This window comes from Molothrus ater, chromosome 19, assembly GCF_012460135.2.
Source record: "Molothrus ater isolate BHLD 08-10-18 breed brown headed cowbird chromosome 19, BPBGC_Mater_1.1, whole genome shotgun sequence".
In the NCBI taxonomy this organism is placed as follows: Eukaryota; Metazoa; Chordata; class Aves; order Passeriformes; family Icteridae; genus Molothrus; species Molothrus ater.
This window is the reverse complement of record NC_050496.2, coordinates 6,161,378-6,183,553: the sequence shown is the minus strand read 5'-3', so window position 1 is coordinate 6,183,553 and position 22,176 is coordinate 6,161,378. Positions and strand designations below refer to the sequence as shown.

Genomic DNA, 22,176 nt, shown 5'->3' with positions numbered 1-22,176 from the left:
TGCAGTTTATACCAGGAAGATACTATTAACACTCCCCAATCTCATCAGTGTATAACCATTACATTCTGTGTGTGATAAATAATTCATTACTTTGTGCTCTGAAATATGAAATGTTAATGTCTAATAAATGCTTGGCGGCAGATTTGGGTTTCTATTTAAGACGTATAATTTGTAAGAATTAAAAAATTATTATTTTTGTCTTCTCAAAATTTTTCTGCACTTTCCTTCTGGTACAACATAGGAACTTTTTCTTGCTGGGTGGTTTTCTGGAGTGTTTACTGTAAGACACAAACAACTAAAGCAAAAGAGGTTCTAGCAGATTCTAGCAGCAAATGCTGTTTGAACACAGGCCTCCTTTTATCTGAAGAGGCCTGGTTATCAATAATAAAATAGGTAATTATTTCTGCAGAACAAATCACCCATTATTTCAGATGATTAAGTGTTGAACAAGATAAACTAAATACACACCTGTCTCAGCATGCACGTTCAGCTTAAGTGAAGACTTTCTCTTAGTGACTTCTTACCCAAAGACATACAGCAAACTTCTCATACCTCTGGTCCAATCGTGTCCCTGTGACTTGTGTCTACTGAATTGGAAAAAATCTGTGTAGTTAATGTTTTATATGAAGCTCTTTGCAGGTTTAGCTTTAAATACATGTTGCTCCTTAGGCTGAAGAGGAATTTTATAATGCCAAAGTTGCCCTGGACACAGATCCTAAAGGTTCCAAGGACTCCCCTGTCCTGGGGGAAATATTGAAAGGAAGAAGTTGGAACTTCTTAGAGATTACACAGCATTTCATTGTTACTCCGCTAAGTCAGCTTAACTAGGCCTGTCTTTTCACTTCAAATCCTATGAATCCTTATGCAGAAAACACACAACTCAGGTGTAATTTGTACCATTAATATAATTTACTAATTACAAACCTGAATGCAGTACATAATTGTGCTGTGGTACATGCATTTTCTTGGCAGAATATTTGTCATTCTTTGGGGAAAAAAGCATGTAATAAAATACTTTATGTATATAGAAAATATTTTAAAATGTAAAATTCACTTCCTGGTCCTTATAATTGTAAAATTATTTGTTCACATATCACAAGTTGAGTCTACTACAAAAACTGTTTTGTAAATTACAGTACATTCACAAGTCACTTTTGTGGCAAGTCAGTAATATTAAAAAAACACCAAACCAAAACCCATGGGGTCTTCTCTTCATGCCAGTCCAGCATCTTTGGCCATACTGTAGAAGATACCCTTTGCTGCTATAAGGTTTGCAGGTTTGTCAAATTCAGCTATGGTCCCGTTGTCTAGAACAAGAACCCTGTACAAAACAAAAGATGGTGTGGGGGGAAAGATGTATCAGAAAATTCCTCACAAGGAATGTGGTACCTGTTTGTGTCAAAAGCAAATTTCTCTAATCTTTGCCTTGCTTTTGTTTTCCTCAATTATTTTCCCATGTTAAAACACAATAGATGATAAACATTCTCCCTGAGCTGCTGCTTGACAAAAAAAGTTACAGGACAGTCACTGTCTCCCAGGGGCAAGAAGAGGGAAAAAAAGCATCTGGAACTGAAACTATAGTTCCAGAAAGCCAAGGAGATTAAAGCTCATGAAGAATACTAATATATTTTCACGTAATTAAAATGGCATGCTGTTAGTGAAGAAGTTACAGCAACTGCTGGTTTAACAAGGTTTCATAATCTTCCAGACAGTCTCAGGAGTGTCCCTGGGCAGTGTCCCTTACACAGCTCTGGTTTCTGAATATAGAACCTGTTTCCTATGCCAACAGAGGCAAAGTCAGGGCTGGAAATTCTGGGATGATACAGCACATCATTGCTTACACACTGCCCGACAAGAGAACCAGTGTTCATCTCTAGAGACAAACCAGACCCCTTGAAGTGCTGCTTCACATCCCCAGCAAACCCACGAGCCCACCACGCGCTACTTAGAGATCTTACCTGGTGTAATCCATGATTGTGTTCAGCCTGTGTGCAATGGTCAGCACTGTGCAGTCCACAAACTGTGTCCGAATGGTCATCTGGATGAGGTTGTCTGTCTCCAGGTCGATGGCGGCCGTGGCTTCATCCAGGATCAGGATCCTGGTTTTGCGCAGGAGAGCTCTGGCCAGGCACACGAGCTGCCTCTGGCCAACACTGCAAGTACAGACAGCCTTTCAGTGACCCCAGCTCCCCACTGCTTACAGCCACTTGTGCTCAGCAGGTCACTCATAGTATTACCCAAAACCCCCTGAAATATTTTGCAAGTTGTCTGTTCTGTCAGCCCCATAGCTCACACATGCAGGCTGCAGCATACCTACACTAACAGTGATAGGATCACTTACTGCCTGGCCCTGTGCTGGCAGAGCCACCAAATGTGCCTTTTATCGCTGTGACAAAAGCCAGGGCAGCTAATGACAACATTTCTGCCTAAGCTTTAAGAAACACTCATAGTTCTGATAACACTGAGCATATGCAAACTTAGGAAAAAGAAAATAAAAAGGAAAAGAAAATGCTTTGAGGCTGCAAGTCCTTTCTACAATAAAAAATAAAATATATACATGTATCTGAGCAACCCAGACTTCCTCCCTTGCCACAAACATAGTCCAGACTCAGTCCGAGTGTGTGCACCATGAGGAAGGAGCCAAACATTAATCACAGGCAATCTGTGACACCACAGCCTCAGAAGCCAATGAAGCATATCAGAAAATGGCATTTTATCACGCCCAGTCATGTCTTCATGGGCCTTTCAAATAGTAATGGAAAATAAACATTGCTAAAGTGTCAGGCTGGGAACTCTTACTCAGCACAGCAGTAATGTTATCATGGCATTTCCCTGCCTACCACAATGTGTTTAAGGGGCTGCCTGTCCTTAATATCCTGCAATCCTAAAACTTCTTTCTGACAAGATGGGATTTGGGTTTGGGAGAAGAATCAGATCATTTCTGGCAGAGGCAGAAGAGGAGGCAAACGTTTGAACATTGGTGGCTTTCTTGGAACAGAAACAGGTGCCCGAATCATTTCAGATATGACACACCAATGTTAGCCTGTGCTCAGGTGTCACCCACTGTCACAGCTGAATGACAGCTCAGTGTATGTCCTAGTCAAGGCATTCCTTACCTAAGATTCTCTCCACCCTCTGAGCACTCATAGTCAAGCATGGATGGCTGACTGCTGACAAACCTCTTCAAATGAGACAGTTCAAGTGCTTTCCATATTTCTTCATCTGAATACTTATTAAATGGATCCAGGTTCATCCTCAGTGTTCCAGAAAAGAGGACAGGATCCTGGATATAAAACCAATTTTCATTAGACAAGTGCTTTAGCTGTTTTAAGTACAGATACTGTACTTAAAACAGCTGTACTGTACTAGGCTGCTGCTTTGAGGTGTCCATTGCATCGCAGGTAGTCTACCTCCCAGTCCCATCCTCTCTGAAAATACTTTACATCATACAATTCAAACTCAACTTGCAGCTCTAAAGATGGTTTATTCTAAATCCTTTTTCATCACCCAGCTTATAAGGTGGCAGGATGGGACCAGTTAAAGTATAAATAGTTTGTTTTTCTGAAACAATTTTATGAGTGCAACAAAACATTTTCCTCTTTGGATAAACCATTATTTAGGGTTTGTCAAGCTGCTAGAAAACAGTCCTTCATTGTGACACACAGAAACAGTACCTGAGGAATAATTGTTAGCCTTGATCGAAGGTCATGGAGACCAATTTCTGAAATTTTTACGCCATCAATTTTAATTTCCCCTTTTACAGCTTCCAGGATCCTAAAGAGGCAGAGCGTCATGGAGGATTTCCCTGCACCAGTTCTGCCAACAATTCCAATCTACAACAAATTGCAGGTTTAACAACAAAGCACATAGTTAAGATGAAAACAACACCCAACAAAAAACTCCCAAACAACCCCCCAGGGTTCTTCTGAGAGGTTTGACTGAAGATCTGAATCTAAGAAAGAATGTCTGATCCTTCTCTACAAACCCTGGGTACACTCTGATGTACTTATTGCCATTCCTGTAATTGGAATGATATTCCATATAAATATCACATGTCATGAATATAATGAATAACACAGGCCTACAGCCATCCTACATAACTTTGGGTGATTTGGGACACCCATGGTAGGTCCAGGCACTCAAGGACAAGAAATAAAGGTCTCTAAGGCAATTCCTACTTCATGGTAAGCACATGTATTTCCATGCCAGAAGGATGCTGTCATCCTGTCTGCTTAGAATAAGGGCAATTCTATTTTTTAGCAACAGCCTGTTCAGGAAAGGACTTTCCCATGCTAATTATTCTGTCTCCAGCAGGCAAACCTCAGAACTTTCTATCAAAGCATGAAGAAATGAATCTCCCAGAATAAAGGCAATTTCCTGATTAAGGAAGCAAAGAATGTAATTTCCTTCCATGCCAAAAATTTCACAGGGGAAGTCAAAGACAAGAAAAAGCTGGAATTCCTTTTCCCATCTGCACGCTTCAGAAAAGCATTCTTGTCACTGAATTTTTGTCACTTGCGTTGGTGCCTCCTACATGGCATATGGGAGCCTGTTGCCAAATAAACTGGAAAGTCCAGAAAGTGCCATGCAATTCACTCTACTGCTTTCCAGCCAGGAGGATGCTGGCACATGGACAGCACAGGCATCACTGCTGGCTCCTGCACTGGCATCAGTGTTCCTTTAGACCCTCTCCTCTACTCCACAGCTGTCACTGGATGCCCAGAGCAAAGTTCAAGCAGACATTCAGCTGGTAACTCACCTTTTCTCCACCATGCACTTGGAGGTTTAGATCCTTCAGCACCAGATCTAGGCCCTTCCTGTACCTCACTGAATAATTCACAAATTCCAGGTCTCCCTTGGATGGCCAGTTTTCTGGGGGACTCTTGCCCTCAATGATCCAGGGAGCCTGAGGAAAACAGAAGTCAGAAATGCCTCACATAGGCTTGAGAAAAAATAATTCAAGCTCAGATAAAAGCATTTTATCTGATAAATGAAATCTCCATGATCGAATAAATTTGTAATAATGGGGAAAAAACATGGGGTCCTAAGTATCCACCCATTTGTCTTTGTAGTGAAGTTAACAGGAAAAAACTCTGAGCACAGAGGGATGAATCCTCAATGGATATGAATATTTTCCCATCAGCTTTAACAGAACACTGTCAGTTTTCTGCCAGCTCAAGTATGGTTTATAACACCTATCACACATCTTGTCTAGCTATCTTTTTTGTTCCAGGTTAAATATTTGATCTCCAGAACTGTTTAGTGCAGGTCTCCTCCATTTCTTAATTCTTAGTGTGCACATAGGACTAACAAACCAGTGTGTCCAGAGAGTAGCTTTCCTGGCACAGCTCCATCTGCCAACTTCAGAAGTCTTTGGCAGAAAAGGTAGGCAATTGGATGATTAGCAGTACAGTGAACCTAGAGAAGTTTTCTCATGGGAGGTGAGGACTGATTAAGTTGATTAAATAGAAGTATTATTGAAAACATGTGTAAGACCTGATAATTGTACTGCAGCTCTGCTCATGAGCAGGACCATGGCACCAGCCACACAGGTGAGACTGTGCATCAAATACTTCAAACACAAAGGGACCAATATTCTGATGTGAAGCTCATCTCCTGTGCTATAGCCACTCACAGCAGCAGAAAATGAGATGCTAAGCACAGGCTGCATGACAGCAATAATAATTTGGAGCTGTGATAGAATAAATTACAATTCAGAGCACAACATTTGTTCAGGTTAAATGATAACTCTCAGAGCAGGAACCATCTCAAGAGCCTCAAGAAGGACCATGTACATGCGTGCATTAAAATTTTCATCTTGTTGCTGAGCATGCTGGACTTGTGGTAGCTGACCTCTGTTTCAGTTTCTGAATATTCTTTTATTCTTTCCACAGCCACAATATTGGTTTCAAGTTCAGAAGTCATTCGGACCATCCAATTCAGAGACAAGGTCACCTTGGGGAAGACAAGGAACTAAATATCACCCACAGAGGAATAATACATATAATAAAAAACCATAAAACCAAAACAAACGAAACAAAACAAAGCTTCAAACAACCCCCCAACAAAACCAAAACAACTCCCCCAAAACATACAAAACCCCAGCAACGAACAAAACACCAAAAACCCCCCGAAAAAGCCACAGAAAAACCTAACCCCAAAAACCTCCAACAACAGCAGACACTGCTTTTAAGACATGGATTCACATTAATGCTACAAATGAGATAATTACCTTTGCATTAAAGTTAATACAGTTACTGGGACAAGAAATATACAGATTATCAAGAGCTTACATGAAGAAGATTATGATGATGCTTCTTGCTGATTTAACACTTGCCCCTCTCAAAAAAAGCTGGAAGGAAGTCATTCCCCAAATCACGTGTTTCACTGGAAAACTGCTAACAGCAACTTTGCACACACAGGGTACCTAAAATGCTTCTGGCAAGAGTGAGGCCATTAAATCTGCTACATTCTCCACAGCCTGGGTCACTACAGTTTGCTTTGTCTAATTATAAGTCCTACTGATCTGCCTGTAATTACCTGGACACACCAATGTGCTGCACAGCAGGATTGATGCACAACACATTAAGCCACACTGCTCAAATGGTCTGTTCTTGATGTTCTGGCCCTTACTCATGTTCTGGCACTCCCATGCGCCACCCCTGAAGGTACTGGGGTGCAGCACAGCCTTGATGCTCCCAAAGTGCCCTGAGATCCTCCTTCATGTGAGCTTGCTGATGATTTCAGCATCCAGTGTGAATCTCTGTTTTCCAAACATCCCACTACTCATTTTAATTATTTCCCTATTAACTCCAGCTTTAGCAAGCACTTAGATTATTGGAAATATATCCATATCATCTACAAAAATGTACACCCCCTCAATAAAGCTGTAACATGTACCTGTAACGCATAGGACACTGACAGTCCCACCAGGCCAGCATTCAGGCTGTTCCTACCAATCACAGCAAAAAGGGCAGCAAAAAGGACAATGCAGTTCCCCACAAACTCAACTCGGATGCCCAGCCACCTGGGAAGAATGCAGGGGTAAAGCAGTGTGGGAAAAGTGGGAGCCTGGGACCAATTTTGCAAACAGGGTTATCTAAGTGAAAACAAGAAATTATGCTTTACCTGTTTGACACTATGCCAGGATAATAACTCTTCTGATTTTCATCTACCTTCAGGTCACTGATGTCCACGAAGGCCTTCACTCTCCTGTAGGCTCTGATGACACTGGCCCCTGACACAGTCTCTGAGAAGTGGGAGTAGATTGGGGATCTGCTCACAGACTCCAGGCGCTTCAGCTGGCGGGAGGTTGCGACATAGAATCGCTGCCATTTTTCACAGGAAATTGAAAGGTTCATTAAATATTTTCACTTTTTAAATTAACAGTGAAGAATTTCTTAGGTTAAGGATTTAAAGGAGATTGCTACTAATGCACTTCAACCCTCTAAAATATTGTCCAAAATTAAGAAGAGTACCAAGAAAGTTACCTTTACATCATTCCACAAGAGTATTGGGTAACTGCAATTTCTATAGACTGAAAGTTGAATTTATCTATGTCCCTTTAAATTTAGTTAATATAATCAAGCAGAATGAATCCATTTGTAGGAGCCTCATTTTCCAAGAAAACAAATTGTGCATTTGCACCTCCATTATCAGGTCTCTATTTACAGTCTGTAAAATAAGCTTGATTATGGCTCAGAAATCAATAAAATTGATGCTTTCTATTTTCAACATTTTAATTCCTAACTACTTTGAAAATGTATCAGTATGTCAAATATATCCACATTTAATATATTGGCATGCACTGCAGTGCTGGCTTTAGCAATAAGCTTACTTTTTATTACTTAAAAGCTAAAAAAGTTTATGTCTATCTGTTTTATGGCCACATCTTGCAGGACATTTCTTTTTCTGAAAAAAGTAAATAATGTTTTGTTTATATAAACACATAGCTACTTCAGGTATTTCCATTTTACCCACAAATCAATGTTGTTTTCCCTAAAAAGAAAAGGAATGGAATAATTGCAATAGTTGTCACACATTTTTCCAGTTACCTGAACAAAGAAGTAGAGAATTGCCAGTGGGACTATAACCACAGCAAAGAGTGGAGTGCTCGCTATGATAACGATCATGGTGGACAAGGAGGTGAAGAATGTCCCCAGGAACATGAGGATGGTGGGTGGGATGACCTCATCAATGATGTAGATGTCCTTGGAGAAACGGTTGATGATGCGCCCAGTCGGGGTAGTGTCATAGAATGACTGTGGGGTGTGGAATTTGTTCTCCAGCAGTGCAGCATGGAGGGTCCGGGCAGCATTGATGCCCCCCATGGCCAGGGTGAAGGAGCAGATCAGCACTATGAGCCCTGGCAGGTGAGGAGCAGATGTGTTATCCCATGATGTCCATGATTCACAGCTTCCCTGACCCTTGGCAGTTCCTGTTGTAGTCCAAGCTTGTTTTACTTCACTTTATTTCCTGCCCACCCTCTCTTCCTGTGCACATTGGCATTGCATCCACTGCTGCCTAAGGCACAGGAACATCCACAGGATTCACCATCCTCACTATGGAAAACAGATACATAACCATCTCCCTGCTGTTTTCCACAATCCTCCATGATGTCCTAATGTTACAACTTCACCCCAACCCTTCATCCCCTTCTGCACTGAAAAGTTCATGTTTTCTTTCCAACTCGCCTCTCTCAAGCTTCCACATCACCTGTCCAGCCCCCTCAAGGGCTTCACAACAAAATTAAAAGCGTTGGGCTGACTTCAGACTGTGTAGCTCCAGGTTACATGAGCTCTCTTGTTTAGGATAGGAGCTGTGGGGCAATTTTCATAGAATCATAGAATCACAGAATGGTTTGGGTTGGAAGAGGCCTATAAGATCACCCAGTTCCAACCCCACCACCACTATCCCAGCCTGCTCAGAGATCCATCCAAGCTGGCCTTGGGATGGGGCAGCCACAGCTTCTCCGGGCATCCTGTGCTAGGGCCTCACCTCCAGCACAATAAATAATTTCTTCCTAATATGTAATCTAAACTTTTCATCCTTTTGGACCACTAGCAACTGGTGCCACGGCTTTCTGACCTAATACCTCATTCCAAAACATTGGGGTATGATGATTTTACCTGCCCTCACCTTGCAAGAGGCCCAGGGCAGCGTAGACCCCAATTCTCATGGCTGTGTTGTGTTGAGTCCCATTTACTACCGGTTCATTGGTCCAGTCACTGAGCCACACGTTGGCCCCAATGGCAGCAGCATTTTGACAGCAATACAGGAAACAGATCACCAAAGAAATGACAGGGCCGATAGCCTTCATGTACTGCCAGAACACTGCTAGCTTTACCTGCAAAATCACACACTAAAGCTGTTTTGCACAACCCACACAAGGAGTTTAAAGAGAATTACGAGATAGAAACATTCTTTGTGAGAGGAACTGCTGACAAAACTTTAACACACTCTGACACCAGCCTAACTCAAAACTGCCTGAACTCCTAAACACCACAGAGAAAGGTTCATCTGCCTGAGCTCCATGTCAGGATGATGGCTTTCAAAACAAGTCAGAAACCTCTGTGAAATACTCTTCTCCTCCATGTTGAGGATTGGTATTTCATTACTTTTGTGGAGTTTTTAATTTTTAAGACTATGCCAGAGGGGGAAGAAAAAAAAAAAGGAAAGAAAGAAGCCAGATGAATAGCAGCAAAAGATGGGTAATAAGATTAGGAGCCAAGATTTTCAGGAAGTAGAAGCAACTTGGCAGGAGTATCGTACTCAAGACAACTTTAAATGGTCTATTTAAGCAAAAGTGTTGAACATGCCTCCACTCTGTGTCTTCACAGCAACTTAAATGAGGTACCAAATGCTAATGCAATCCAACAAGAACATAAACAGCAAGAAGTAAAGGTGCTGTCTCTAAGGTAGTGCAAAAAGGCAGAGAAGCAAAAAGAGACAGAGACTCGGGACAAAACTCAGTGCTTAGTAAAAAGCATAAGGAGGAATAATTAAAAGAACAAGTGCTGTTGATTAGTGACTTTGAAGGCTAAAATAATCCACAGAAAAAGCAGGTCTGTGCCATGGATCATGTACATCAGACTAAACAGGACACACTGAGCCTTCTGAAGTGGAGGGAAGGGGTTTTTTCTTTATCAAACCTCCCTGCTCCTCTTCCATCTGCTGTTCCTTTCTTTAACTTCTGTGTTCCCATCTTTTCTTTTTTCTTGTTCCTATTTCTCTCCCTGGCCCTACTCAGGAGGAATACAGCCCCTTTGTACCTACAAGCACAAAGTGCTCTGTACTTAGGTTGGCAGGTATTTATGCAGAACAGCCTCACTGGCACCCAGACGCAGCTGGTTCGTGTAACCCAGTGCTGCAGCTGGACTCAGCAGCAGCCAAACAGTTTAAAAACCAGTGCTGAAAGCCCTGCGAGACAAAGGCAGGGCTGATGGAATGCAGGGCTCTGCAGTATTGGGTGACTGTGGAGGGAACTGGAAGAGATTATTTTTTCCTTTTTTTTTGCTCTCCTAAATATATAGGGCTACCTAGGTGCCAAAATCTCTGCCAAAATCCCTAATCTGAATGATCAGTGGTCACCAGACTAAGGCCTAAAGCCTGCAGCTGTGATTTATACACATATTTAACAGAACTGGATCTAATGTTAAAATAAAGGGGATTTTTTTTCCAAACAGAAAAAAAAAGGTAGAAAAGGGGAGGGGGGAATCAAACCATACCGTGCCTGTTTCAGTGGTTTCAGCCTGAATAAGTTTCTCATTAGGACTTTTTCTTGGAAGAGGAGGCTCTGCTGGCTTCTTCTCACAGACTCTTCGTTTCGTTGACATTTTGTTGGGACATTCTCCTCCCTCAGAAGACACTACACTAAGTTGCCTAGTTAAAACAAAAGAGTCATTAGGAGAAAAAGAGCATATTGTGGCAGTGCTAAGGCAAGGTTGGGATGTAGTGAATTGGATTTATTCCCAGCTCTTCCACTAAGTTCCCATGCCAGCCTCACTTATAGCTGTGGATGCTTCTTCCACCTCTCTGCATGTTCAGGGATGCCAGAAATACAGGATCTAAGAAAGGCTGTGGCAGAGCCTGAGCTCTTTAGGAAAGGCCTTTAGAGGCTTCATGACAAGGCAGACATTTCAATCTAAACCCTTAGCTTCTCTGTTTTCCTATCAGCAGTAGCTGGGCATCACTGATGGGTATGATTATAAAAACCTTCAAAAGATTTCCAAGGCTCCCAATGGAAAGGTGCAATGCAAGGAGTTTATTTTTCACACATCTGGCAGCAGTTCACCATTGTGTGGGTATATACACACAGTGGTGTTATCTGAGAACCAGAGAGCTGCTTTTAGAAATTAGTTCAGTCCAGACTGAAAAGAATACAGAAGGAATAGATGTTTGATCTTGAGTGTTCACATTTATTTTTAAAAGGATACTAAACCAATTTATTTATGAGAGGAAATTGAGGAAACTGAAGCCCAGATGGAGAAGCAGAATGTGACTGACATCTGAAAGATGTTTTTTACCCCAGACACAGACTAGAATAGCAAGGACCTCATGTTTACCTAAGAAACTGTTTGCGGACCTCGTTTGTCACAGGCTCGTTATCAGCCAGGTCTGTGTGGATGCTCAGGGTGTCTTCAGCCAGCAGCACTTCTTCCTCCTCCAGCACTGCAAGACAAGATCACACCTCAATTTTCTGTCATAGGAAAGCACAGAGAAAGGTGGCTATAAAAAGGAAGGCCATGAAAACAAACCCACATCCCCACCTCCCAGGAAAATCATAATGCATAAGCTCCTCTCTAGCTTTGTGTATATCCCTTCTGTGCATCCCTTCTAATGAAATTGCAAAGATCTTGTGATGTAGGTCAAATGCACTTATATCACATCCCTTTAACCAATCAGAATGCCAGGCTATTCCCTGTGTTAAGAGTTGGTTGTAGCTAAATTCACTAATTTGGCACATTCTAGACATGAGCCTGGGCTGGGGGAGTCACATCAGGAGTCCTGCAAGCCTCTGCTGTGGCTGGAAGGTGCCACGCATACTCCTCTGCCAGGCTGGAGAGCAGCAGTGCAGAGGCATGGGAACACTATCACACAGGGGAAACATCCACCAGAATGCTTTTATCTTGCATCATTTTGTCAGAATCAAACCAAGCTGAAAAGCAACCCAAGATTAAAATTTCATTTGGACTTTGCTACATGAAAAATACCACAATCACATATAAAGAAAAAACACACCAGACTCTGGGTAGCCCCTTTCATACCAAGCCCAGTTTATTCTTGGCTATTGTGTCTTCTTGCTGAGCTTGACCTTTCTAATTGTAAAATAAATTCCCAAGTTTAAAATAATTTCTAAGACAAGTTTGCTTTCTTCTAGGACAAACCACACAAAATTTTGAAAGAAATTAGTGAAAAAGATTTCTCAGTTGTACAGACCTGGCCACAGACAATAATTTTCATGGTAGTGCAGAAAGGCAAATGCCATGAAGAACCAGGGGACACTTAACAGAGAAAATATCTGTAATCTTGTTGACATGAAGACAAGAAGAAGACATGTTTTAAGAAAAAATAATACTGTACTTGTTGGTTCATCCTCTTCAATGTCTTCATCCAGTGCATAAGTCCGGAGGAATTCTGCAAAGGCCTTGTTTTGTTTCAGAAGCTCTTGGTAAGATCCCATTTCAGAGATTTTGCCATCTACCAGGACATATATATAGTCTACCTGAGGTAGGAAGCTAATGCCGTGGGTTACCAGGATTCGGGTCTGGATAGGGAAAAGGAAAAAAAAAACCACATATCCTTCATTTGCACTGTGGGGACTGACAGTACTCAGCAAGCCAAATACATTTTTGGGACAGGGAATGAATTATCGTGTCAAAGTGAAATGCACAGTGAAAGAACACTGTCCACATTAGGCAAATTAGCTTGACATGATGTACATGAAGTCGCTTTGCTCCTACTGCTGAGAGAGGAAAGTAAACACACTGAATTATCATTCCCTCCTTCCCTTATGATGATTTTCTTTGCAGCCCTTCCCTTTTGAGCTTCAAGATGATCTGAGAAGATGGCAGCAGGAGTGGAAGGTGCAGCAAAACCACTGCAGTTTGGGTTGTTGTTGCCAAAATCCTCTGTAACATCCATATTTGGTGCCGCTTCCTGACTGCGCTGCCCCCAAGAAACAACAATTAACACTACCAGCCTGTGCACGTTCCAGCACATGCCTTGTTTTTTGGAGATCTCATAGAGAAAGGATTTTAAAAGACAGGGCAGGTTTCTGCGTGTACACATTCTGACCAGACCACAGTGTTCCTGGACATGTGCGAGCAGCATTTTGCCACAGCCCGGGCTGTGAGGAAAGGTACACGTGCTGCCAGCTACACACAGAATTTCAGGAAGGAGCTGTCACTAAGGCCTGGGTGGTGAAACAGCTTCCGTGTTCCTGAGCTTGTGTGTGTTTTTAAGAGGATCTAAAGCCCAGTTTACTTTTCCCTTCAGGACCCCATCCGGGCCAATGACTTTGTCGAAGATGTGCTTGGCCACATGAGAGTCCACGGCAGACAGGGGATCGTCCAGCAGGAAAATATCTGAGCTGCTGTACACGGCACGGGCCAGGCTCACACGCTGCCGCTGCCCCCCTGACAGGTTGATGCCCTGGAGGGAGACAGGAGAGAACAAATCTGTCACTCAAAAGCTCTCACTTCTCATGGTTCTCACCCAGCCCAGCACTTGGGTGCTAAATTGAAACATGAAACACTGAAGAAAACAACCCACCCAGAGACAGGCACAGAATGCCTCTAGATCTGCCTGCTAATTGCCAAACTTTCCACTCACCCAGCAAACTGGAGATGCAGTAAGTCTCTTTCTAATAAGCTCCTAAAGGGAGCTGTTAAAACACAAAACTATAAAAAGCAAAACTGTCAACCAGGATGTAAAATGCAAATTTCAAAGCAGGGCTGTGGCACCTGGAACATCTTCCACATATTTCCTTTTATACACAAATCCCCATCTCCACACCATATCATGTAACCTAGCTCAGACTCAGTAGCCTATGAAAAAATAATATATTTGTTGTTAAACACAGATGTAAGCGTTTCTCATTAAAATGTGTTAAGGGATGATCATATTTTTTTTTCACTTGAAGCAAAACCATCTGTTCCCTCCCTTTCAATCCCTATAGGAAAAGGAAGGCCTGCAGTGATTCTGGACAGATGCACCTTTACAATTCATGACAAATAGAGGGCACTCTGGTCTTCCAGGGCTGGATGTGTAATTCTGCACTACAATACACACACAAGCCTGAAATTAAGAAAACGTTCAAGTCAAGTGCTTTCTGGACAACTGCCCTGCATGTTTTGGTGTTGATTGTAGCAGGGATGCCATTGTGAAGATCAAATCAAACAAAGTGCTGACTTTACAGTGTTCTCTCCTTAGCTAGAACAGGAATCACCAGGCAGGTCTGACTTGAAAATAAAAATCTACCTAAATAAAAATTACCTTCTCTCCTATCTCAGTTTGATCTCCTCCTGGCAGCGCTTCTAGATCAGTTTTTAAAGCACAAGCCTCCAGGGCATCTTGGTATTTTTCCTCATTAGGAGCTTGGCCAAACAAAATGTTATCTTTCAGCGTGGCATTCTGGATCCAGGCTTGTTGAGGCACATAAGCAACAGAACCCTAGAAAAAGGAGAGAGAAAATCTCTGACTCATAACAAGCATGAATTCATACTCTGAGTAAGATCTTCAGCATGTATATGGTTCCTATACATTCACATTATATGTATATGTGTGCTAACTGCTCATGTATCATTGATCAAATCAGGAAACTAACTTCATATAAAACTGGGCAAAACTCAAACATGCAGACAAGCTGCCAGAGGAGCAACTAGAATTCCCTCTGGAGCCTGAGGTGCATTCTAGGCAAGGGCAGGCATAAGCAGCACATTTCCCTACCATCATTAAATGGTTTCATAAAAAAACACCAACCTTCACAGCCACTTCTCCTTCCAGCTTTTCCATTTCACCCAGGAGAGCAGACACCAGAGAAGACTTCCCACAGCCAACATGGCCAACAACGGCAACCAAAGAACCACTGGGGATCAACATATTTATACTGTGGAGGAAATAAGCTCGAAATTAATTGAACATTAGTTTACTAAAGACATCAGCAGTGTTTAAACCAGGGCTGAAATACACAGTCACAGCCTGACTGGATATAATAAGCAAAGTTTGGTCACTGGTTTTCTCCTCCCTTTCTTGCATGCAATCAACTGTAACCATAACTTGAGGAGCAAATGAAAACCCAGCATAATATATCTTGCTGGTTGCTAAAGCAGTAGGATTGTTAACAAGCCTTCTAAGACTCTTTGCTGTGTTGTATCAATCCATCAGCAAGTCAAATTAAGTTAATAAGCATTTTGAAAACAGACAATCTTCCAGAAGTATTTTGGGGTTTGATTTTAAAACCAAAAGCAAATGTATAAAAGTAGTGAGTGAATATGTCCCATCTAAAAATGTTCAAACCACTTCAGAACTGTATTTCCTGTGCTGGTAAATAGGATTCAATGACAATGACACAAGAAAAACAGGACTTCCCCAATTAAAATCCTTTACTGTTTTCCCTACTGTGTTCTTAAAGGTACTACTTTAGGCCCTGAAGGTGAACTGATACAAAAATGACTGACAAAGAGACACAGTCTCTTTGCGGCCAAAGCGCTTTTCACTAGTGAAATCCAGCCAAACTTCTATTTACATATATCCTTATGCATAACAGAAGGTATATATGCTTCCAGGCAAATTTTCTCTCTGTCCATTTAAGGAGGCAAATGTGCAAAACATTCACCCCCATGGTCTAAAGATGGCCTTTCCACTGCCACAGAGATGAATCTGCCACAAGCCTCTTCAAGTAACAGACCACTGCTGGGACACCTAGGTCCCAACACAGAACATCCTAACTGCCCTCAAAATCCATCAGATCAATCTAATTTATACAATGCTTCAGTTAAAAAATGACTATTTAAGAAATTTATGGAGCCTGTCTTTCAATAGGTAACTATTTTATGCTGGTTCCTGTGAAGTTAAAGCCTTAAAGCCCTGTTCTATAAAGCTTAAAGACCACGAGGCATGAGCTCCATATTTTAAAGGCGAAGAAATGCTGACATGTGATGCATAGTTTTTACCAGACACCTTTCAAACAGACCTCCCAAGAGCCAGAGACCAGGTAAATATTGTATTGCAACTGCACAAAGAAATCTTACTCTTTCAGTGTTGGCTTAAGCTCCTTTCCCCAGCTGAATGTCGCATTTCTTACACTGATGGCATTGCCTGTGTGGCAAAAACACAACAAGAAGAGAGGCAGGAAATGTGTTACTCATAACAGCACAACTGAGAACAGGCTGACAGAGGGATCTTTATTTACACACACTGCACTTGCCTTTTCTGCTGGCATGGGAAGCACAGGCTCATGCACATGGGAAGCACAGGCTTCTTCAGAGTGAAAATAACTGACTGTCGCTTCAGCTATAGACTGTGACCTGCCAGATCTAGGGAGCTGAAAAGATGCCCTGCTTCACCCTGCCCTGGTGGGGCTGCTCCCAACATGTGCTGTTCAGCATCACCCCAACTTTACTTCAGAAACTCTTTTCAAATCAGTAGGAGATCACTGCATGATGTTTACTTTGATTTATCAGATTAACTTTGACACTCTGAAGTTTTTTGCTTGCCACACCTGGCTTGCTCAACTGTTTAGGGCTACTTCTGTTTTGAACAGAAGTAATCAAAACTGTTCACAAAGCTCTTGAGCATTTGTGCAGTGTGAAAGGTTTGAACAAGTCTTGCTGTCCATAGTCAGCAGATGCATTCCATATTCAGCGCTGTTAGCATCTGGTACATTGCAGATGCAAACTCAGGCCCAACCAGCTCAGAACTATGGCCAGAAATTTTTCTGATTTCCACACAGCCTGAACACCAAACACTTTCAGAGCAGCAGCTTCTTCCCTTTTTTAAAACTCAAGATTAACATTGTTATTTTCTTTTTGGCTTTTTTTCCTAGCTCAACCAGTCCAAGAGAGATAAGTCTGCTGCATTTACATAGCTAAGAAAAATATCAACATCTTTACCTGGTGCAATCACTTTTTTTTCCACACAATTTGGATTAAGTTCATCATGGCTCAGGAACTGCTGAATTCTCTTTAGGGAAACACTTGTCTAGGAAAAGAATGTGGCATTATTTCATCATTCTTTTAATGAGGACTTAACGCTCTTACTACTGAAAAAGAAAGCATGCACAGTGCCTTGAGCTTCCCCCCATGGGCTTCCTGAACAGTGAGTCATTCTTCCCCTGCAATGAGTCTTATGCTGAGATTCAAGCTTCTAACTGTGAAATTTCTCACACCAAGCTGAGTTTATCTGAGCAAAGCAAAATTCACACAGGCTCACTTAGATGATGTCAGGCTTTCCAATGCAGAAGAGCAGGAAAGGATATTAAAAGGAAAAGCGCTAAAACAGGCAGATGCAAGGGATCTCTGCATTCCAGAAATCAAGGATATGTTCTTTCAGTTCAAATTTTTCAGAACAACCTGTGCTCCAGGCCCTCCTTACCTGTGCAATGTTGCTAATGACTTGTGGAAGCATATTGAGGGGAAACTTCAAGATATTGAACAAGGACAGAGAGACAAAAGCCTTTTCTGCATCCAGGATGTTCTTCTCATCCACAGAGACATACACAGCAAATGTTGTTAGTGCTACCTGAAAGCCAGAAAGGGAGTTTACTGCAAGATGCCTATCAGGATTGAGTACTTTTAAAATGTCAGAATATACCAGGCATCTTGGAAATAAAAGTACCAACCACAAAACTGGGAAAATTTCTTGTTTCTGACCTTTTCAACATGCTTTAAAAATCTCAAGTTCTATGGACAAGTAGGTACAGAAAAAGGGCACACAAAATAAAAGACCTGACAGGTTTCTAGTGGCTACATTCAGTTGAACTAAGAGTTTCAAGAGGTGAACTACAGGACTCAGGTAAATAAAAAGGAAAAGCTTCTATCGGGTTGTGGTTTCTTCCAGCTCCACCCAAGCAAATTTTCCCATTGTAAACTGCAGGCTAAGCAAACGAGATTCACTAATCAGTAGAAAAGGAAGTGAAATCCAAGTTCTTTGCTGGCTTGCTGTATAACAGGGGCCATCCACTGTGGAAGGATCATCCTGTGCAGCAAACTCACAATGAGCAGGAAGAGGAATGTGCACTGAAGGAAGTGCAATGACTTTAAGGAACTATGAAAGGGGCTTGATCAGATCTCCAGGCTGATCAGATCATTCCTGCAGGGTTGGGCCTTAGATCTCGAGAAAAATTGGCTGGGAATAGTTTTGACCACGGACTTATCTGAATGGTTTTATTCACCAAAACCCTTTCTGCAAAAGGGATCACAGTCCACTGAAGTAGAAAATAGAGGAAAAGACAAAATTGAGGAAAATGCATTTCAGAGTCGGTAACATAATCATTTGGGCTTCAGTTTTCACATTAAATCTTTTTTGAGCTGTAGAATAATTTAACAACTCCCTCTCTCACTAAAACAAGCAGAGCACTGCAACATGAAGGTAGAAATGAGAGCTAAAGACAGATGTTGTCCTGACTGACTCAATTAAAGTTTCTTTTGCTATTTTGCTATTCATGGATCTCTCTGAGGTTTCAAATTCTAGTTTTAATTTGTTATGGGAAATACTTTGAAGTGGTTGGAAATTCTCCTGTGACAGCTATTCCCAGCTTTCACTGGCAGGCTTTATCACAAAATACTTTAATACTGATTAACAAAAGGGCTTTCTAGAACAGGGAACTCTGTATCAAAGCATGTGAATAATTTCTTCAAAAACTTTACATTTTATTTCTATGTACATTAGCAAGCAGAAAGCCTCAGGCTTATCCTTCAAGGGTATACTTGTACAGCTTAGAGAGCCATGAAAATGTAATTTACCAGGAAGGGTGCGCTGATCCAGGCAAAGGTGGACAAAGAGTTGAGATAGGCAGATTTTTTCAAAACTTTCAGCTCATTCTTCCGTATCTCCAGGACCTTTTCTGAAAAGGATGGTTCCCAAGCATAGAGCTTCAGCACCTTGATGCCACCCAGGATCTCGTTCATTAATTTAATGCGGGAGTCTTTGTATCGCATTTGTTCCACCTGGGTTATTGGTAAACACAGGAGACAGAGTCACAGTCAGGACTACAGGAGAGTTTTCAACATATGTCTCACAGCTGTCACGGCCCTCAGGCTATTTCTGAAGAGGATGCAAAAGGTAATTACAGAAAGCCACACCGTTATGAACTTATTGTGCAAGTTAGTCTACCTCTAGAGACATGAGAAATCAAAAGTGACTGGAAAGCAGAGTATAAAAGCCTTCCACTCATTTTAACTCTTAAGAGCTACATTTTTAAACCATCCTAAAGAAAGATTCAGCCACTTCACAAAAATACTATCCTATCATTTCCTTTGACTTCTTCAGATTTTTTTCTTCCTTGTTTGCACATTTTATTTCTTATCCCTTGAAAATTGTGGCTACTTCTAGGGGTTTTTTTTCCTATGTACTAAAATACAGTCTTTCATTCAGTTATTAAAATAAAAACATCCCTGCTCAAATTTATAGACAAAATTCACACACATATGCACAGCAAGTTATGCATCTTATAATGGGCAAGGGAGAAAAGGAATGTTATTACTAACATGTCAGCATCCAAGAGATGCCTGTATGTCTTTTTAAGGCATATAATAATATCACTGTTACTAAGGCTGTGCTTAAAAGTCCTAATTTATATCCAACTCTTACTTTTTTTACACCAACAGATTGCCTTTATTTTTTTTTTAATCTTCCAAACAGTCTGATAGGCTGCATAGCAGAAGCCAATTATTAGATTTTTTTTCTAGCACAAAGCCAGAGGCCACTGTTATATTGGTATTTTTTAGCTTTCCATGACTAGAGAGAACCAGACTACAAAGAAAGGAATAAAGGATCATTTTCCCTTAAGATAATAAATGAAATTTGGCCCAGCTAAGCAGCAGTGAACATCAACACTGGTTTTTAGCATAAAACTCAAACTGTCAGGTTTTAGCTGCCACCTCTGAAAACATTCATTTGCAGCTTAAAGAACAGCATTCATATGCCTTACTCTAGATAGTCCTAGAGGAAGGTACCAGATGAAGGGATATGGAGACAAAGAAACCTCTTGCTAATCCCAAAAGGTGCTTGCTCCAGAGGTATGAAGAAGCCACTGGCTCAATGACAGAAGGCTTTTTTCCCTTAAATTGCATTCAATTCACTATGTAAAAATTATCTAAGATGATACAGTTATTAATATATCAGTACATTCTTACTCATAAGTAAATTGTTGCAAATGGCATCTTATTAACAACCCCAGATGTCTTCATTTCTCAAAGCACAGCTGCCAACTCATGTAACATTACCTTCTCTGCTGCTACGTTACCTGGAATGCTCTGGTTTTTATTGCTATTGCAGAGTTAAATGGGATAAGTAAGACCATTACAGCAACTCCAGCCAGCACAGAAGGCCCTAAAGTCTTGATTTAAAAAGAAAGAGTAAGTTGTTGTACCCAAGTGTCAGCACTACAGTCAGCACTAAAACAACAATAAGTGATAGAAACAGAAATCAATGTTGACAAGTTGAACTTATCCCAGTGAAGTGTTGTGATTCCACAGAGCAACCGTGAAGAGGAGACAGAAAAATAAGGGACCACTTTGAATAATAATGATAATAATAACAATAAAAATAACAATAATAACTATTATTATTGTTGTTGTTGTATCGGTGATAGGAACTTTTCTCTGGATTTTTCTCTGACCAAGGGAACTGTAATTATGGAATTAACCCAGTACCTCAGTGTGACTACAAGCCTATAAACTGCTGGTAACCAGAGCTCAGCTTCCAGCAGAGCAGTAATTCAGAGCTGCTGCAATTTAATGGCTTTTGAGTTGTAATCAATATAGTTAAGTTGGTGCTACTGTTTTATGCAGTAAAAGACATTAATTGCGCAAAACCAAGTCTGAAAGCCAGTGTTCAAACTGAACCTGGAATAAACCTGAAACAATGTCACAATGTAGCAAATGAAAAATTATGGTTTTTCCAGGTGAGATTTGTCTCACATTGACTTGCACAAAACTTCTTTATGTAGCAGGATATAATCTCTATACATACATGTAGGTTTAGAGACCAAACCTACATCCAGGTTTTTGTTTGGTTTGGTCTCTAAACCAGTACCCTCAAGCTCTCATTTGTATCAACTACTGGGAACAAGAGTCCAAGACTGAGCCCATCAAACTCAAGCAAGGACGGGAGAAAGACAAAGGAAACATTCTGTTTCAAATGCCCATCTGGCCTATCAGTGGAACAAAATAATTAAGACATTAAGTGAGGCTGTACAGCACCCTTTTACTACAGGACCAAACACTTTAAGTTGGTAAAAAACACAGTGGCACGTCAAAGTGACAGAAAAAAAAAAAAAAAGAAAAAAAAAAGAAAAAAAGAAAAGAAAAAAAGAAAAAAGAAAAAAGAAAAAGAAAAAGCCTGCACATTATTTAGATGAATTGTGACAATGTCTGTACCTGCCAGAGGAAATACAAAGCTAGAAATATCTGGAGTGGTGCAGACCACAACATGTTCAGGAAAGTCATCAGGTCCATGAAACGTTGGGCATCCACTGACATTAGGTTGACAATTTCTCCAACAGTAGATGAGCGCTTTGCTGAGTTTGTGATCACTAAGGACTGACAAGGGAGAGAGTGTCAATGCATTCACAATCTTGATACACATGGAGAACAAATCCTCAATTATTAGCAAAATGACACTGTCCAAGAATAATGTGCTTCTCCAAAAAGAATAAAATAATTCACCTATATCCATTCCTGATCTCCAAGGAACAAGAGCTCATGAAATGGTTTTGCTTATGAGCATCTCCAGCTTAAGCAGCGCATAGCAATCTGAAGAAAATCTCATTGGGTCTGATCGACTCATAGCTTAAACATGTTCTTCTCCTAGATCCCTCTTCCAAACTGTGGAATGGTTTGGGTGGAAAGGAAATTTAAAGTTCCAACCCCTCTTCAATGGGCAGGGACAATTTCCCCTATCCCAGGTCGCTCCAAGCCCCATCCAACCTGGCCTTAGACACTTACAGGAATG

General features: G+C 41.2%; 1 protein-coding gene across 1 annotated transcript in view; it reads right to left on the bottom strand.

Annotated features, from left to right (window-relative positions):
- Positions 1-887: 887 nt before the first annotated feature.
- ABCC3 (ATP binding cassette subfamily C member 3) overlaps positions 888-22,176 on the bottom strand; it is a 47,576-nt gene continuing 26,287 nt past the window's right edge. Inside the window, exons 10-31 of the mRNA XM_036394802.1 lie at positions 21,603-21,764; positions 20,468-20,560; positions 18,966-19,169; positions 17,596-17,742; positions 17,115-17,202; positions 16,254-16,320; positions 14,983-15,109; positions 14,497-14,673; positions 13,486-13,653; positions 12,583-12,766; positions 11,565-11,670; positions 10,728-10,881; positions 9,139-9,346; positions 8,055-8,365; positions 7,129-7,328; positions 6,901-7,027; positions 5,854-5,955; positions 4,760-4,906; positions 3,675-3,833; positions 3,117-3,283; positions 1,959-2,153; positions 888-1,321 (exon numbers count right to left, since the gene is read on the bottom strand). Of these exons, the coding sequence (XP_036250695.1) occupies positions 1,213-1,321; positions 1,959-2,153; positions 3,117-3,283; positions 3,675-3,833; positions 4,760-4,906; positions 5,854-5,955; positions 6,901-7,027; positions 7,129-7,328; positions 8,055-8,365; positions 9,139-9,346; positions 10,728-10,881; positions 11,565-11,670; positions 12,583-12,766; positions 13,486-13,653; positions 14,497-14,673; positions 14,983-15,109; positions 16,254-16,320; positions 17,115-17,202; positions 17,596-17,742; positions 18,966-19,169; positions 20,468-20,560; positions 21,603-21,764 (3,402 nt within the window). The 3' untranslated portion in view covers positions 888-1,212. The remainder of the gene's footprint in view (positions 1,322-1,958; positions 2,154-3,116; positions 3,284-3,674; positions 3,834-4,759; positions 4,907-5,853; positions 5,956-6,900; positions 7,028-7,128; positions 7,329-8,054; positions 8,366-9,138; positions 9,347-10,727; positions 10,882-11,564; positions 11,671-12,582; positions 12,767-13,485; positions 13,654-14,496; positions 14,674-14,982; positions 15,110-16,253; positions 16,321-17,114; positions 17,203-17,595; positions 17,743-18,965; positions 19,170-20,467; positions 20,561-21,602; positions 21,765-22,176) is intronic.